This window comes from Peromyscus eremicus, chromosome X, assembly GCF_949786415.1.
Source record: "Peromyscus eremicus chromosome X, PerEre_H2_v1, whole genome shotgun sequence".
Classification (NCBI taxonomy): Eukaryota; Metazoa; Chordata; class Mammalia; order Rodentia; family Cricetidae; genus Peromyscus; species Peromyscus eremicus.
The window spans coordinates 131,110,755-131,124,929 of record NC_081439.1 but is presented as its reverse complement, the minus strand read 5'-3'; the positions used below and the strand labels follow the sequence as shown (position 1 = coordinate 131,124,929).

General features: G+C 49.2%; 1 protein-coding gene and 1 long non-coding RNA gene across 2 annotated transcripts; one reads left to right on the top strand and one right to left on the bottom strand.

Moving 5' to 3' along the window:
• Positions 1-101: 101 nt before the first annotated feature.
• On the bottom strand, positions 102-1,637 carry LOC131899086 (40-kDa huntingtin-associated protein-like). Its single transcript, XM_059250459.1, is given in 2 exon segments — positions 102-924; positions 926-1,637. Coding segments are annotated over 2 exon segments (1,128 nt in total). The 5' UTR covers positions 1,586-1,637; the 3' UTR covers positions 102-456.
• An 863-nt stretch (positions 1,638-2,500) lies between these two features.
• On the top strand, positions 2,501-9,414 carry LOC131899506 (uncharacterized). Its single transcript, XR_009376091.1, has 3 exons — positions 2,501-3,624; positions 9,013-9,108; positions 9,195-9,414. It is a non-coding gene; the product is annotated as an uncharacterized LOC131899506 (long non-coding RNA).
• Positions 9,415-14,175: the final 4,761 nt, after the last annotated feature.

The window sequence follows — 14,175 nt, the reverse complement described above, 5'->3', positions numbered from 1 at the left end:
CATAATTTTCGACACACAAAATTTTCTAATCTTTCCTAGATATTTCTTGATGACGCCAAACCCCACCAGGAATAAAACAAAAGGAAACCAATACGCCAAAGGAGCATCTGTCCTCCCGTGTTTATTTTCTCTAAACTCAAAACAGCCAGAAAAACGAATCAACACAGTATCCAGCAACTGACCAGCGCATAAAGCAAGCAGATTGTTACACAGTGGAGTCTCGTTCAGCCTTAAGGATGAAGTTACTTCGTTTGAGGCAGTATGGATGGACCTGAAGGGCACTAATTTACGTAACAAGCTAGGCACGCACAGCTAATCTACCACATTGGCAACAGAAACGAGAAAAAAAGAAAAGGAAAAAGAAAAACAGAAACAAGATCACATCTTCCATCGCCTGTCCCCCAAAATAAAACAAGTTGGTACCAGGAGGAAAGGCTGTTTGGTTCAGGTGACTTATCAGACCCCCTGGCCTGAGGGGGAGACTGCTTCCTGCAGAACGAGGTGAAGGAGGTGGTTCTGCTCAGCAGTCAGCAGCGGCCACATCTCCACCTGCAGCTTCTTGATGCCTTCTGTGTCCTTTTCATGGGCAGCCATGACCAGGGACTGCAATAGCAAAAACAGCTCCTCAGGAAGCTGGCCGCTGCTATCCTGGCCGTGGCCGTCAAAAGCCTCCCAGGAGTATTTCTCCAGGGTCTGGGCATGCTCGGGCAGCAGCTTGGCCGGCGGTGGTTGCAGGAGCAGCAGGAGCAGCACGCGGGACACCTCACACCTGACAAGGATGTCTGCGAAGGCACCCAGTGTACCGGGAGAGGGCGCAGCAGAGCCTGGGGCCTGGTCCGGGAGCAGCAGCGGGAGGGGCAGGGTCGGGACCGAGCCAGGTCTTGGCTGGGGTCCCGGCGGGGGCGGGGGGGGGCAGCTCGGGGTGCTGCACCGGGTGGCTGCCATGCTCCCGTGCCAGACGTTGCATGCGTGTAAACAGCGCCAGGGCGCCGGTGTAGTCGCGCGCCAGCAGCTGGCAGGAGGCGGCGTCGCCCAGCGCCTGCAGGGCGGCCAGTGGCATCAGGGGCAGGTGCAGCTGAGCAGCGCGCTGAAAGTGACCTGCGGCAGCGGCCGGCTGGCCCAGGGCGCGAAGAGCGGCGGCCAACTCAAGGCATAGAGCGGCGGCGGCGGCAGGCTGGCCCAGCTCGAGGTGAAGGCGCACAGCGGCACCCAGGGCGCTGGCAGCCGCCTGCAGAGGCTCGCCATAGGCGGCCGGACAGCCTAGGCGCTGGCGCGCGTCGCACTCCTGCCGCAGGAAGAGTCGAGCAGCCTCCGTGAGGGCCAGCGTCTCCCCGGGCCCGTGGAAGAGCGCCTGCTGGCAGCGCGCCACAGCTAGCTGGCACCAAGCGGCATAGGGCAGGCACTCCTGGGCGCGCAGTTCGCGGGCTAGCTGCGCGAACTGCTCCCCGGCCTCGGCCACGTTCGGCTTCCGCAGGAAGCGCTTCTTGAGCTTGTTGGACACCTGCCGATAGCGGACCAAGAAGTCCCCAGCCTCAGAGCCAGGCCACGCACCGCCACCGAGGGAAGACGCGGAGCCCGCCGCCATGTTAACCCGCCGGCCGCGCCTCCTGACTTCCGGTTGGGGTGCGCTGACGAAGCAGCCACAGCTACCTCAAGGCTAGCGCTTTATCTTCACTGAGATCACGCATCATCTCAGCTTCCGCCTCAGCGCCCCAATGCTCTCTCCAGACCCCCCCACCCCCAACACACACACACACACACACACACACACACACACACACACACACACACACACACCCATTGCCAAGGTGATACTCAGAGTGCTGCTGGAGGCAGGGAGGGTACCAGATGCCAGGAAAGCCAGGCAGAAAAGTAGGGCGGGGTCCCTGTGGCCACAGGCCCCATTTGTAAATAATTGTGTGTGGGGCAGCACTTGTTGACACATGAGGGGCAGGTAACAAGAGCTCCGCCTATACAAATATTCTAGGGCGGGGCCTAGCTTCTAGACCCTAAGCACCTCCACAAACCTGAGACCTGCCAGAAGAGGCTAGAACTGGTCCTGACAGGGCAGGAGATTTCCCTAGTTTACACCTCATGGATAACCATTGCCAAAGGAGCCTCCTGGCAGATCTTGCTGATTAATAATGATTAATAAAGGTTAATAATGAGTCATAATCCTCCATGACCCTAGGCCCCACATGCCACTCACTGTTCTACATCTGTGTCCCTAGCCGAAAGGCGTGCCTTTGCACGTGGGTCGTCTCTGCTCTGTGGTCTCCTATGAGAAGGCCATCCTTCTGATGCAGCTGGCCAGGCTGGCCCAGGCTGGTTCAGGGCCAAGAGGTGTATCCTGGGTACCCCCATCCAGGTCCTCCTTGTCTCCCTCCAAAGCGGCTGTTCCTCCACCATCCCTGCCCGCTGTTAGTTTTTTGGCTGCGTTGTGTTCTTACCCTGCAAGGAAATGCCACGAAACACGACAGAATCCGCTAACACTTGCACCCCAAACACCACCGTGTTGCCGCACTAGGCCACCCTGACCTTCTTCCCCTACCTTCCACTCACTCCCACCTCATGCCCAAAGGAAAAACTAAGGAAACCAGCCTGTAGGTCACCCGCACCCCAGCACCACTCCCACCCGCTGTGTTCCTCCAGCTAGGCCCGCCCCCACCCCGTGCCAAAGGAAAAGCCAGGGAAGCAAACCTATGGGGTTCTCGAACTAAAGCTTTAATAAGAGCACAACAGGGAGAAGGAAAGGACGAGGCTGACCAGCCTCGCAGGGCTGTCTGTGGCAAAGTTTGGGCGGGATGAACTGATGCTCGGTGGATAGATTGGGGCGGATGGGCGGGTCAGCAACCCAGAGCCAGCCAGCAGCAGCAACAGCAGCAGGTAGTAGCTAGCGTTGACGTCGACGCCCACGACGGGGGCGACCAGCCGGGGCCACCTGGGAGATGGTGGCGAATTGGAACAGTTCGCTGAGCAGCGTGTTATTGTAGACAGTCACGTCCAGCAGCTCCGGGGTGATGAGCCTCTGTGCGCCTCGGCGTTGGGCCTCATTGCCTGCCAGCTCCAGCAGCCTGCGGGTCAGGAACTCCAGGATGGCAGTCAGCAAGATGGGCACCGTTTCGCTCAGCCGCCGGGCATGGCCGCTCTCCCGAAGATGGTGTTCCACCAGGCTCACAGAGAAGGTCAGCTCGGCTCTGGAGGTGCGGGAGCGGCGAGACGACAACGACGACGACGACGACCCTCGACGGCTGCCCTGTCTGGTCCTGGGCATGCTGGCCTCGGAGTGCGACCTCACAGGCTGGTTCTGCTCCACCTGGCTGCTCTCTGCTGGCCTGCTGGGCTCTGGGCCTCCAGGCTGATCCCAAGGGCCTCCTCTGCGTCTGGCTGCAAGTATCCTAGCGACCCCTCATGGTCGAAGTCGTCTCTTCTGTGCTCCCACTCCAGCTCCCACTGATGACGTGTGGTGTGTGATGGCTCCCAGCCAGCCCTCGCTAGGGGCGCTGTCGCCACCTTGACACCTTGGGCTGCTCAAGGAGCCTTCTAGGAGAGACAAAGACGTGAAGAGGAGCAACTCAGTGGTGCCATTGAGAACCAAGCCCTTCACAACCCTCGGCTTCTAAGGTACTTTCACCGTGCCTACCCATTAAGCGTGAGCTCTTTGTCCCTACCTTCCCCACCACCACCCACCACCCGCCCCACGCCCCACCCAGGATCCCAGTCACCACTGTAAACCTGAGGGGTTTTCCCTTTTCCTTCCGGAGACTTAAACTCAGAGCTCCAAGCATCCCGAGCAAATCCAGAGCTGCAGGCTTTCCTGGTCCCTGGGGCCCCTTAGCCACTACTCTGCTTTCTGCCACGTCAGCTCATCTCGGAGTTGGACAGCTCTTGTAGGTGGAATCATTCGGCAAACTGTCCTCTTGAGTGTACCTGTGTCTGTCCGTTTCACTTAGCATCCTGGATTCATGATGTTTCACCCACAGTACACAGTTCCTTGTGTCTCACCTCGCCTATGTAGCGCCTTGAACCAGTGCTCCTCCATTCCTTTCCGCACCCGAATAATAGCCCACTGTATGCTAACAAGTCTTTGGACAATATTATTTTAAGCTGTGTTACTCTTGTTGGTGTAGCATGAATCTTAAAGAGTCTTGTTAATAAAAACCAACCCAGGGCCAGGTATTGGGGTGAATGCTGGAAGATCAGAGAAGCAGAACAGGCCACAGCCACCTCACCTTGCCAGTTCCTCAGCTGATCCCGTTTCCTCAGACTGGAAGCTTCTGAGTCCTAACCCAATGGATCTCAGCCGAACTGCTGCTCAAAAGCCTAAAGCTTAACCAGCCAAATGCTTCTAGTTTCTGGTCTTCACGCCTTATATATCTTTCTGCTTTCTGCCATCACTTCCTGGGATTAAAGGCTCACTTCCTGGGGTTAAAGGCGTGAGTCACCATGCCTGGCTATTTCCAGTGTGGCCTTGAACTCACAGAGATCCATGCCTCCAGAAGGCTAGGATTAAAGGTGTGAGTGCCACCATTTTCTAGCCTCTGTATCTAGTGGCTGTCCTGTTCTCTGACCCCAGATAAGTTTACTAGGGTCACACAATATTTTGGAGAACACAGTACCACCACATTCCCCCCCCCTTTTTTGTCTAAAATTTTTAAAAAGCTTATAACTAATGCAAGAAAAAAACTATATCCAGTAAGTATATACAATATATGCAGTCAAGAATTACATTAACGATGTCTAGCCCATTAACATTTGAAAGATTCAGACGAATAACTCCATTAATATATAACAACGTCCAGTCCATTTGCATTTGATAAACTCAGACAAAAAAAATTCATTATTTATCCTATTTAAAACAAGTAGTTCCTTTTTAAAAGTAGATTTAATAATTGACCTTTTTATCTTATCATATCCATATTCTCTTTTTTCTTTTCATAATAGATTCAATAGTCTACCTTTTGTCATTTACATATCTTCCCCTTTTTCTTTATAGAGTAGATTCAATGATCTACCCATTTATCCTATTATTTCTTTATCTTTTTTCTCAGAGTAGATTCAATAATCTACCTCATATCTATATTCTCTTTCTTCTTTTTCTTTTCTTTCTTTTTTTTTTTTTTTTAAACAAAAACTCTGAATCTAATCTCCTTGTTCAGCTTTCTTCCTGGCCACTAACAATTAACAACTTGTAACCAACCGTCATAAACAATGACAATATCCCTAACTTACTAAACAACCAAAAAACACCCACCCCACTTCTTGGGAATGTGGGCGTCGTGTTCTTGAAATTACTTCCTGCTTTCTGGGGGTGAAGACATCTTTAGGGAATCCTAAAAAGAAAATTTTGGGGCTAATTGTCAAGTCCTGATAAAGTTATTTGTATCGTTTGTCCAGTATCTGCATAATGGGAAAGTGCAGGGCTTGTCTCAAGTCCTTGCTCGAGTTGTCTATGAATCTGGATCATCTCAGCTAGCCATCTGGAAAATGTTCTGAGCAGTTTGCAGTCCAAAGTCAATCTTTTGGTGGTGTTAATCAGCTTAATGGCTTTATCATAGTCCATGTGGAATCGTCATTGTGGGCTCCTGTCATCTTTTTGAAGATTTCAAAGTTGCTGTTAAGCGTGGTCATGGTTCCTGTAGATTTATTTTTTATTTTTTTATTTTTATTTTTCGTGCCTCCTCTGTGGTTTGGAGCAATCACAGTCTGATAAATGTCTGTCTCTTGGAACCATGAATGTTCTTCCCTAGAAGAGAAAATCTTCACAGCAATTTCTCCCCACCATTTGTCTCGCCAAACTTTTCCAAACTGACCTTTGCCGATGCTTTCTTGTAACACGATGGTCCTGGCAATTCTTCTCTGAACAAGCAGCAGTAAACCCTTTGTCCCAGGTAGCAGCATCACCGCAGTCACCAACATGATGAGAAGCAGCTTGTAGCTCAGAGCAGAAGCCACCACCTCCATGGTCCTGCCTCCACTGTTTTTGGCTTGGCCCAGGCCACAGCTTCTCCTTAGCAAGCCTCCCAGGCTGGCCTCAAACTCGGGATCCTCCTGCCTCTGGCTCCTTCAATAAATCCAACCAGTGTGCCACCACAACCAGCCGAGTGTAGCTCGGGCCTGAGCTGGGGCCCACAAGGCCACAGGCAAGTGGCTTTTTTGTGAATTTGTACCAGGAACGTTGGGCACCAGATGTAGCAGGAATCTTAAAAGGTCTTATTAATTAAATCAAACCCAAGGCCAGTTATTGTGGTGAATGCTGGAAGATCAGAGAAGCAGAACAAGCCACAGCTACCTCATGTTTGTGTTTCATTTGTTTAACTCTGTGAAGCTGTTACTTTGCCTGTCTAAGACACTTGATGGTCTAATAAAGAGCTGAACGGCCAATGGCGAGGCAGGAGAAAGGATAGGCAGGGCTGGCAGGCAGACAGAATAAATAGAATGAGAGATCTAGAAGAAAAGAGGAAGTCACCAGAGAAGGAGGAGGATCCAGGGGCCAGTCACCCAGCCACACAACCAGCTATGGAGTAAGAAACAAAGAAAAGTTGGGGTATTGTGCTTATTTATGCAGCTCATTTAAAAATGCAGTGTATGAATAAGAAATGAGGTTGGTGGTTAATCTATAATGATCAAACTTGTAGTCACATTAGTTATGTTTTCAAGGTTAAATAGGTATATTTTAGATGAAGTGGTCTTCAAACACTTCAAAAACCTATGGAATATGGCATTTAAAATGTTTTGTTAACTTAAGGTGTTTCATGACAATGAGACACATCTGCTCCTGGCAGCACCAATTTCCTTCAGAGATGATGGGCATCAAAGACACTCCTTATGGAGTTTGCTTTCATTGTGGCAAGGTTAGCCACTGGGCAAATAATCTGCTCTTGCCTTTGACTGCTGACAGTGTGCTGTGCAGACTGGACTGTAGCTGGAGTTTTCTCCAGTCCTGCCCAGCACCATGGACCCTGCAACCACTTACAAAATAATCAGTCAGAAACTTATATTAATTAAACTGCTGGGCCACTAGCTCAGGCCTACCACTGACTAGCTCTCACACTTAACTCAGCCCATTTCTGTTCATCTATATGTCGCCACGTGTTCCGTGGCTTTACATGATGCTCCCTGGACGGCAGGCTGGCGTCTCCCCCAGCTTCCACATCCCAGCCTCTCTTCTCTGTTTGTCCCGCCTATCCTATACTTCCTGCCTGGCTACTGGCCAATCAGTGTTTTATTTATCAATCAATCATAGCAACATATATTCACAACATACAGGACATCCTACAGCACTGGACATTCAGGACACACAGTGACCGCTGAAGTTTGCCAAAATGAGGCAGAACAGTCCTCCAAAATTCCTGTTTCACAGAAGAGTCTGTCAGATATTCTGCAGGACACAGAGAAAAGCGACCGATGAACTTTGCCAAAACAAGGCAGGACAGTCCTTCAAATTTCCCGCTTCACTGAAAAGCCTTCTAGATACTCTAGGCCTGTAGGCTGAAGATGGATGCCCCAACATTGCAGAAGAACTGTGCGTGACTGTCCAGGCAGCTAAATGTTTCTGTTGTTAGGTAATATTATTAAAGGCTAAATAACTAGAGTTTTGCAAACTGACTGATATTTCTTACTTGATAACTGTTTTGGTTGTGTATAGTGTTACAATGTTAAAGTTAAAGCCCTTCTTAATTAGGGAAAAAAGGAGGAAATGTTACAGAATATTATTTTAAGGTGTGTTAATCTTGTTCATGATGCATTTGTTCAACTCTGTGAAGCTGTGTTACTGTGCCTGTCTAAAACACCATTTTTAAGCAGAGCAGTGACAAGACTATATCACATTTGCTCTTGCTTTATTTCCTCAGTCCACTTTGATTTTATACCATTGCATGACTGAAACATGGTTTTATATGGCCAATTAGAGTTGTAAGACAGCTCCCAGATGTAGCACACAGTGGAAAAGTAAGTGGAAGACTTAAGTAAGTGAGAGATTGTGAATCGAGAGTCACCCTCTGTAATAGGCCCATCTTTGTAAATTCTTCCTAGGCACATTGACCTATGCTATCTGCAGGTTTACAGCTATTTGCGAAGGATATAAGTACTCAGCATCCTGGGTTGTATTTGTTTTTCAGACTTGATGTGAACTCCCTTGTTCAAGTTGCTGTTAAAGTTTTGTTCATCCCGAGTAATTAAGATGACCCAAACAATCAAGTTATAAGAATTCACCCCATGCTTTCTTATGTTTATCCCCTACAACAACCCCCTCACCACCACCACCACCAAACACACACACACACACACACACACACACACACACACACACACACACACACGCACTGCCAGTATCTGTTCCTGCTGAAATGTCATGCTTTTGACGGCCGGCCCGGTGGCCCAGAAACTTGCTTGCCCATTCCAACATTAAGATCCCTGTGATCCCTGTGTTGTTCCTGCTTCTGTGTTTTCTGCATCACCAGATTATGGAAGAGGTCCCACAGAGTTCTATAATTCCCCCCACGGTATTTAACAAAACCATTTAGATGTAGTATGTTCGATTACACTCAGCACTAAAGGGACTGTGGGGGTGGAAACCTTGAGTTTTAATTTCGTGGTGTTCAGTGGTCATAGTACAGGACAAGCTACTCCATCTCCAGAAGAAGTGGGAGGGTGGCAATAAATGAGCTCATGCCTCGTGTTCTCTGTTTTCGTTCAGTTTCATTTGCTTTTCTTCTTGCTGTGCAGGGAGAAGGATCCCAGGGTCTCACACATGCTAGGCAAGCACCCTTCCCCTGAGACACCCTCATTGCTAATACCTCATGATTGAACGTTCAGCAGTGGGTTGCGGGGTGGCAATGTCTGTGTCTCTTTGGTGGGTGTTTCGATCTTCATGTTGCACATGGTGTATGCTTGTTTTGGAATAGTTAGACCATGTCTTTTACCAAATTTACTCGCTTTTAAATGTTGCTGTTCACATTTGTAAACCAAGATGACACGGGGCTGATTTCTGCACATGTCTTTTCACTTTAGAAACTTGAGGTACTGAGGGATTCGCGGGGAAATTCTGTGGCTGAAGAGCTGAGACATCTAATAGCCACCTTGGAAATAAAACTTCTGATGGTGAATGTAAGCATTCAGTCTTTCACGTCGAAAATGATGATCGACGAGCACTACTTATTTTATCCCATTTAACATGTCCTTGTACTTAACAGCGCCAGCAAGAGAGTGCTGCTGCTCAACAGTCTCTCCTGGATCTCTTATTCTCATAATACTTTGAAGAAACGAAAGTCGATACAAGGGGAGCGAGCGAGCGATTGTTTCATGGAAATTCGCTGGGTGAAGCTGATTGACATTTGCAGCTTCAGTGACTACATCTTCTTGCGTCCCCCTGTTCCTAAAGATAAACCCAAATAAACCCAAGGATTTGTGTGACAGCAGTCCAAAGATGTCTATAGGAACCTCCAGCCCTCGGGTAGTAATGGCGAGTTTTTCTTTTCTTGGTAGCATCATAATTAACAGTTAGCACTGCGTTGATGTCGATACAGTGGGGTCTCATACCTCAGCATCACTTTCAGAAATCAGAAGGCACAAGAGTGGTCCACCCTTGTCATCTTCAGAGAAATAATTAAAGAAGACACACTCTTGCCATTACATTCTGCTATTAAATTTGTTCAGTCGTGGAGCCGATGGGAATGACCATAACCTTCCAAAGGGAATGTGCCCTGTATACTTCATAAAAGACTGTGCCCCAGAATTAGTTAAACTGGTAGAATTCCTTAAACCTCCCGAGTAAGAAAGATGTGAGTAATGTGACATAAGTTTGTGAAAATGTCACTTTCAGACAAAATTTACAAGGTCTTTGAATTAAATGTGGTCTGCTACCCAATGTCATCTGCCTGTCACACCTTAAGAGTTGATTCTTAGCACCTGTACAGCTCAGTTCCTCATAGTTTATGTATTTCGTCCTTTGCATGGATAGGAGTAACTAGGAATGTTTTGTTTTTCAAATTTATTGTGCACGTAGTATGTGAGCATCAGTGATATACTGAGGTCTTCTGTACAGTTGGAGCTCTTGTCCTGTGATTTCCTTTATATATATATATATATACACACACACACACCATGGGAAATCTTTACCTGGAAACATTTGATTTAATAAACATGAAATTATTTCAGACTTGCTGGGATGAGTCATCTAATTGCCCTCCCTTCCTGACGTTTCATGCCTTTTAAAACAAAAATGGTCCCATGCCATGTAGAGGGGTGCTGTCACCCACGTTTCTGCGTGGGGCCAGTTGTAGTCCCGACCACCTGTCTCATTGTGTCTTGTTGTGTAGAAGCACTGAAAACAGAGTGCGTTCAGCATCTCCCCTTTTCTGCAAGTGGAATTCGTTCCTGTATAGTCAATGAGGGCTTCCCCTCTGGGATCACTTTACTTCCTAAACTTTGAATTATCTGGGGGGACTTCCCTGCTTCGTGCAAAGTATGTGTGAGTGTATGGACCTTTAGTACTATTTCCAGCTTTGAATATCTCCTACCTGAGATATTCTGACAATCGCTACCAAATGATAAATACATTACCATAGCGGAGAATCCTGTATGGTTCGAGTGTGTGCGTGTCCCTGTGTGTGTGTGAACACTTTGGTATGTGGAGCATGTGTATATGAGTTCGTATGTGTAGCACACATGTGAGAATACGTGAGAAGGCGTGTGTGTGTGCGCGTGTGCGTGTGTTTGTAAATCTTTTGGTATGTGGTGCATGAGTATATGTGTTCATATGGTAGGCACACCTGTGTGTGAATGCGTGTGCATATGTGTGTGTGTGTGTGTGTGTGTGTGTGTGTGTGTGTGTGTGTGCTTGCCACCAAGGGGGTGCACATATGCCACCACACGTGCTTTTACATGTAGAAGCAAGAGATATTTCAGGTATCTAACTTATTTTGAGACAGGGAATCTCTCTGAACATGGAGCTCATCGATTAGGCTAGAGCGTTAGGCCATTGAGCTCCAGGAATCCACCCTGTCTCTACCCTCCAGTGCTGGTGTTACAGACACTCACTTTGGGGCTGAGATTTTTTTTTATTTCCCTTATTTTATTTATATTATGTGTGTATGCCTCTATGTATGTATGTGCAAATGTGTTCTCAGGTGTCCGTGGAGGGTGTCAGACCCCCTAGAGGTGGACTTATCAGTCAGTCTCAGGCCACCTGACAGAGGTGCTGGGATTTGAACTCGGGTCTTCTGCAAGAGCAAAAAGTGCTCTTAACCACCAAGCCATCTCTACAGAACCCTGTGCTGAGGTTTTCAAAGGCTTGTAGGGAATCTGAACTCAGGACCTCATGCTAGTTCAGCAAGCATTTTACCCACAGAGCCATCTCACCAACCCCATGTATATATTTGTTTCTTAGGAGCTTGAACTCAGATATTTTATCTGTTCCTTGTACACACTGATGATGCATACAGAACACATTCTGACAGCTCTCATTACTTCACTGTGAGGCATCTAAACTTTGCAGGTGTGGGTCTTCCTCCCTGGGTACACCTCAGCTCCTATCACAGTATCCCAGGCTGTTGGGAGCAGGCAGGTCCTTGTGCTCATGGATCTCCATGGAAACCAGGAATGTTAAGGATGCAGAATTGTCTTTTCAATGGAAAAGATGTAAAACCTGTTCTTCCATCCAGAAAGCTGGGGATTGGAGGTGATTAATAGCCTGGTGATCTGCACTCTCTGTTGAGCCAGACCATATCAAACTCCTACAAACAGGACCAGATGTAGCTAATAATCTAAAGGGCCCCAACAGCCAGGGGCTCCCAAAATCAGGACCAGAGATACCAAAGAGCCCAAATGACCTTTACATTGCTTGTAGAGCCAGGAGCTCCACCAAGCTCCCAAGCCCAGCACCAGATATACCTAAGAGTCTAAATGGCCCTTACATTCCTTGTACAGCCAGGGTCTCCCTTAAGCTCTGACAAGCAGGAGCAGAGATACCAAAAAGCCCAAATGACCTTCACATTCCTTATACAACAGGGACTCCCTCAAGCTCCCACAACCAGGACCAGAGATACCTAAGAGTACTAATAACCCTTAAAACCATGTATGTCCAGGGGCTCCCCCAAGCTCCCACAACCACGACCAGAAATACACAATAGCCCAAATGGTCCTTACATTCCTTGTACAGCCAGGGATCCCCGAAGCTCGCCAAACCAGGACCTGAGATACCTAGGCGTCTAAATGACCCTTACATTCCTTGTACAGCCAGTTGCTTCCCTAAGCTCCCACAACCAGATCCAAGATACCTAATAGCCCAAATGACCCTTACAATCCTTGTACAGCCAGGGTCTCCCCAAGCTCCCACAACCAGGATCAATGACCCTTACATTCCTTGTAGAGCCAGGGGCTCCCCTAAGCTCCCACAACCAGATCCAGAGATACCTAATAGCCCAAATGACCCTTACAATCCTTGTACAGCCAGGGGCTCCCCCCAGTTCCCACAACCTAGACCAGAAATACACAACAGCCCAAAGGACCCTTATATCCCTTGTACAGCCAGGGTGATGGGGGGAACGTCTTTCTGTAGGCTGCGAATTTGTGTTGCTCTGATTGGTTGATTAATAAAGCCATTTGGCCTACGGCAAGGTAGCTTAGAGGCAGGAGGGAAATTCAAAGGGGGAGACAGGAAGAAAGGAGGAGACGCCAGCCCGCTGTCCAGGCAGAAGTATGTAGTGGCACACAGGGAAAGCCACAGAACACGTGGCGACATACAGATTAACAGAAATGGGCTGAGTTTAAGTGTAAGAGCTAGTCAGTGGTAAGCCCGAGCTAATGGCAACAGAGATACCTTGGCAAAATGATGGGGCACCCCAGACAAATGGCCGGGGAAATGAGTGGTGCAGAAGGGCAAGACGGCCAAGGCCAGGGTAAGGCACCCCACTTGCCACTTGCTAGAAATGATTCCAACAAGCAAAAACAAGCTCTACCTAGCTTGGTGACTACCATAGCCCAGGCCCATGGAGAGAACCGGAGAAAAGAATGGGGACGTACTATAGCCAGACTACAGGGTCATCCAGATCCCAATTGGGACACTAGTGAGTCAAAGGATAAAGATGGTGAGGCTTGGGGCTCTGAGCTAAGGATGCCCATTGGCACTGAAACAGCACGGGGCGTGGAGGAACCAGTCCCAGGGTTGTCCTGGCCAGAGAGAACCAATGCCTGGGGGGAAGTGCAGCAAGGCAGGGAGACAGTGCTCCGGAGAGGAGGCCGCAGGATCCAGCCCGTCTTCAGGATCATCTACACTGCTCTAGGGGAGCCCCATGAGGGCAGTACCCTTGAGTCCTTTCGTGAGTGAAACCCCTGGGTCCCTGGACCCAAAGGCTCCGGGAGGCCAGTGCCAACCCAGAGGCAGTTTCCTTCTGGGCACCTTGACAGGACTGTGAGTGGGAAAAGACACCAGTGCCCAAGAAGAGCCCCAAGCTGGGGGTGTGCACCCAGCACCATAGCATTCATGCCCTCAGCTGGCCTGAGAGCCTGTGAGTGTGTAGAACAGACTTTGTGTGAAGAGGAGGTGGAAGAACAGCAGCAAGAGGACTTGGGGGAGGGGTGAGGGTAGTTTTGTCCAGGGCTGCTGGAGAATTCCAGAAAGCAAGCAGGGGGAGCCTGGTGAATACAACTGGGCAGGCAGCTGCCAAGGCTGGCCCCAAACCCTGCCAACCTGGGAGGGTGGCCAAGCAGTGCTGCCGAGGTACCATCCTCCATCTGCCACCCATACCAAAAGGGTGGAAGTTACAGAAGAGGCCATCTCAAGGGTTCTGCCTGGCTCTCCCAACATGGATGCCCTCTCCCCATTGCTATCCTGAGGCAGGCTACTTCCTGCTTTGGAACACCTCTCTTATCTGTCAACCTCATACTGACCCAGCTGTCCAACCAGTCCCTTCCCCCCTTGTGTGCTTATCCCCTACCCATTGCTCCTGTACAAAGCTGTGAGTGAGGTGTGTGTTAGCTTGAGCAGCTGGAAGCCCTGACTACCTGGTCAGGGTCACCTCTACACCCTGGCACATGTTGTGAGCTTCTGTGCCAGCCAAGGCTATGCTACCTCCTCTCCCACCAGTGTTGTGAACTCCTTGTCTGCTTTCCTGGTGTACATCTAGACCAGCCTCCTGCTGCTCGTTCTCCTGCAGATGTGTGTGTTGTTACCTG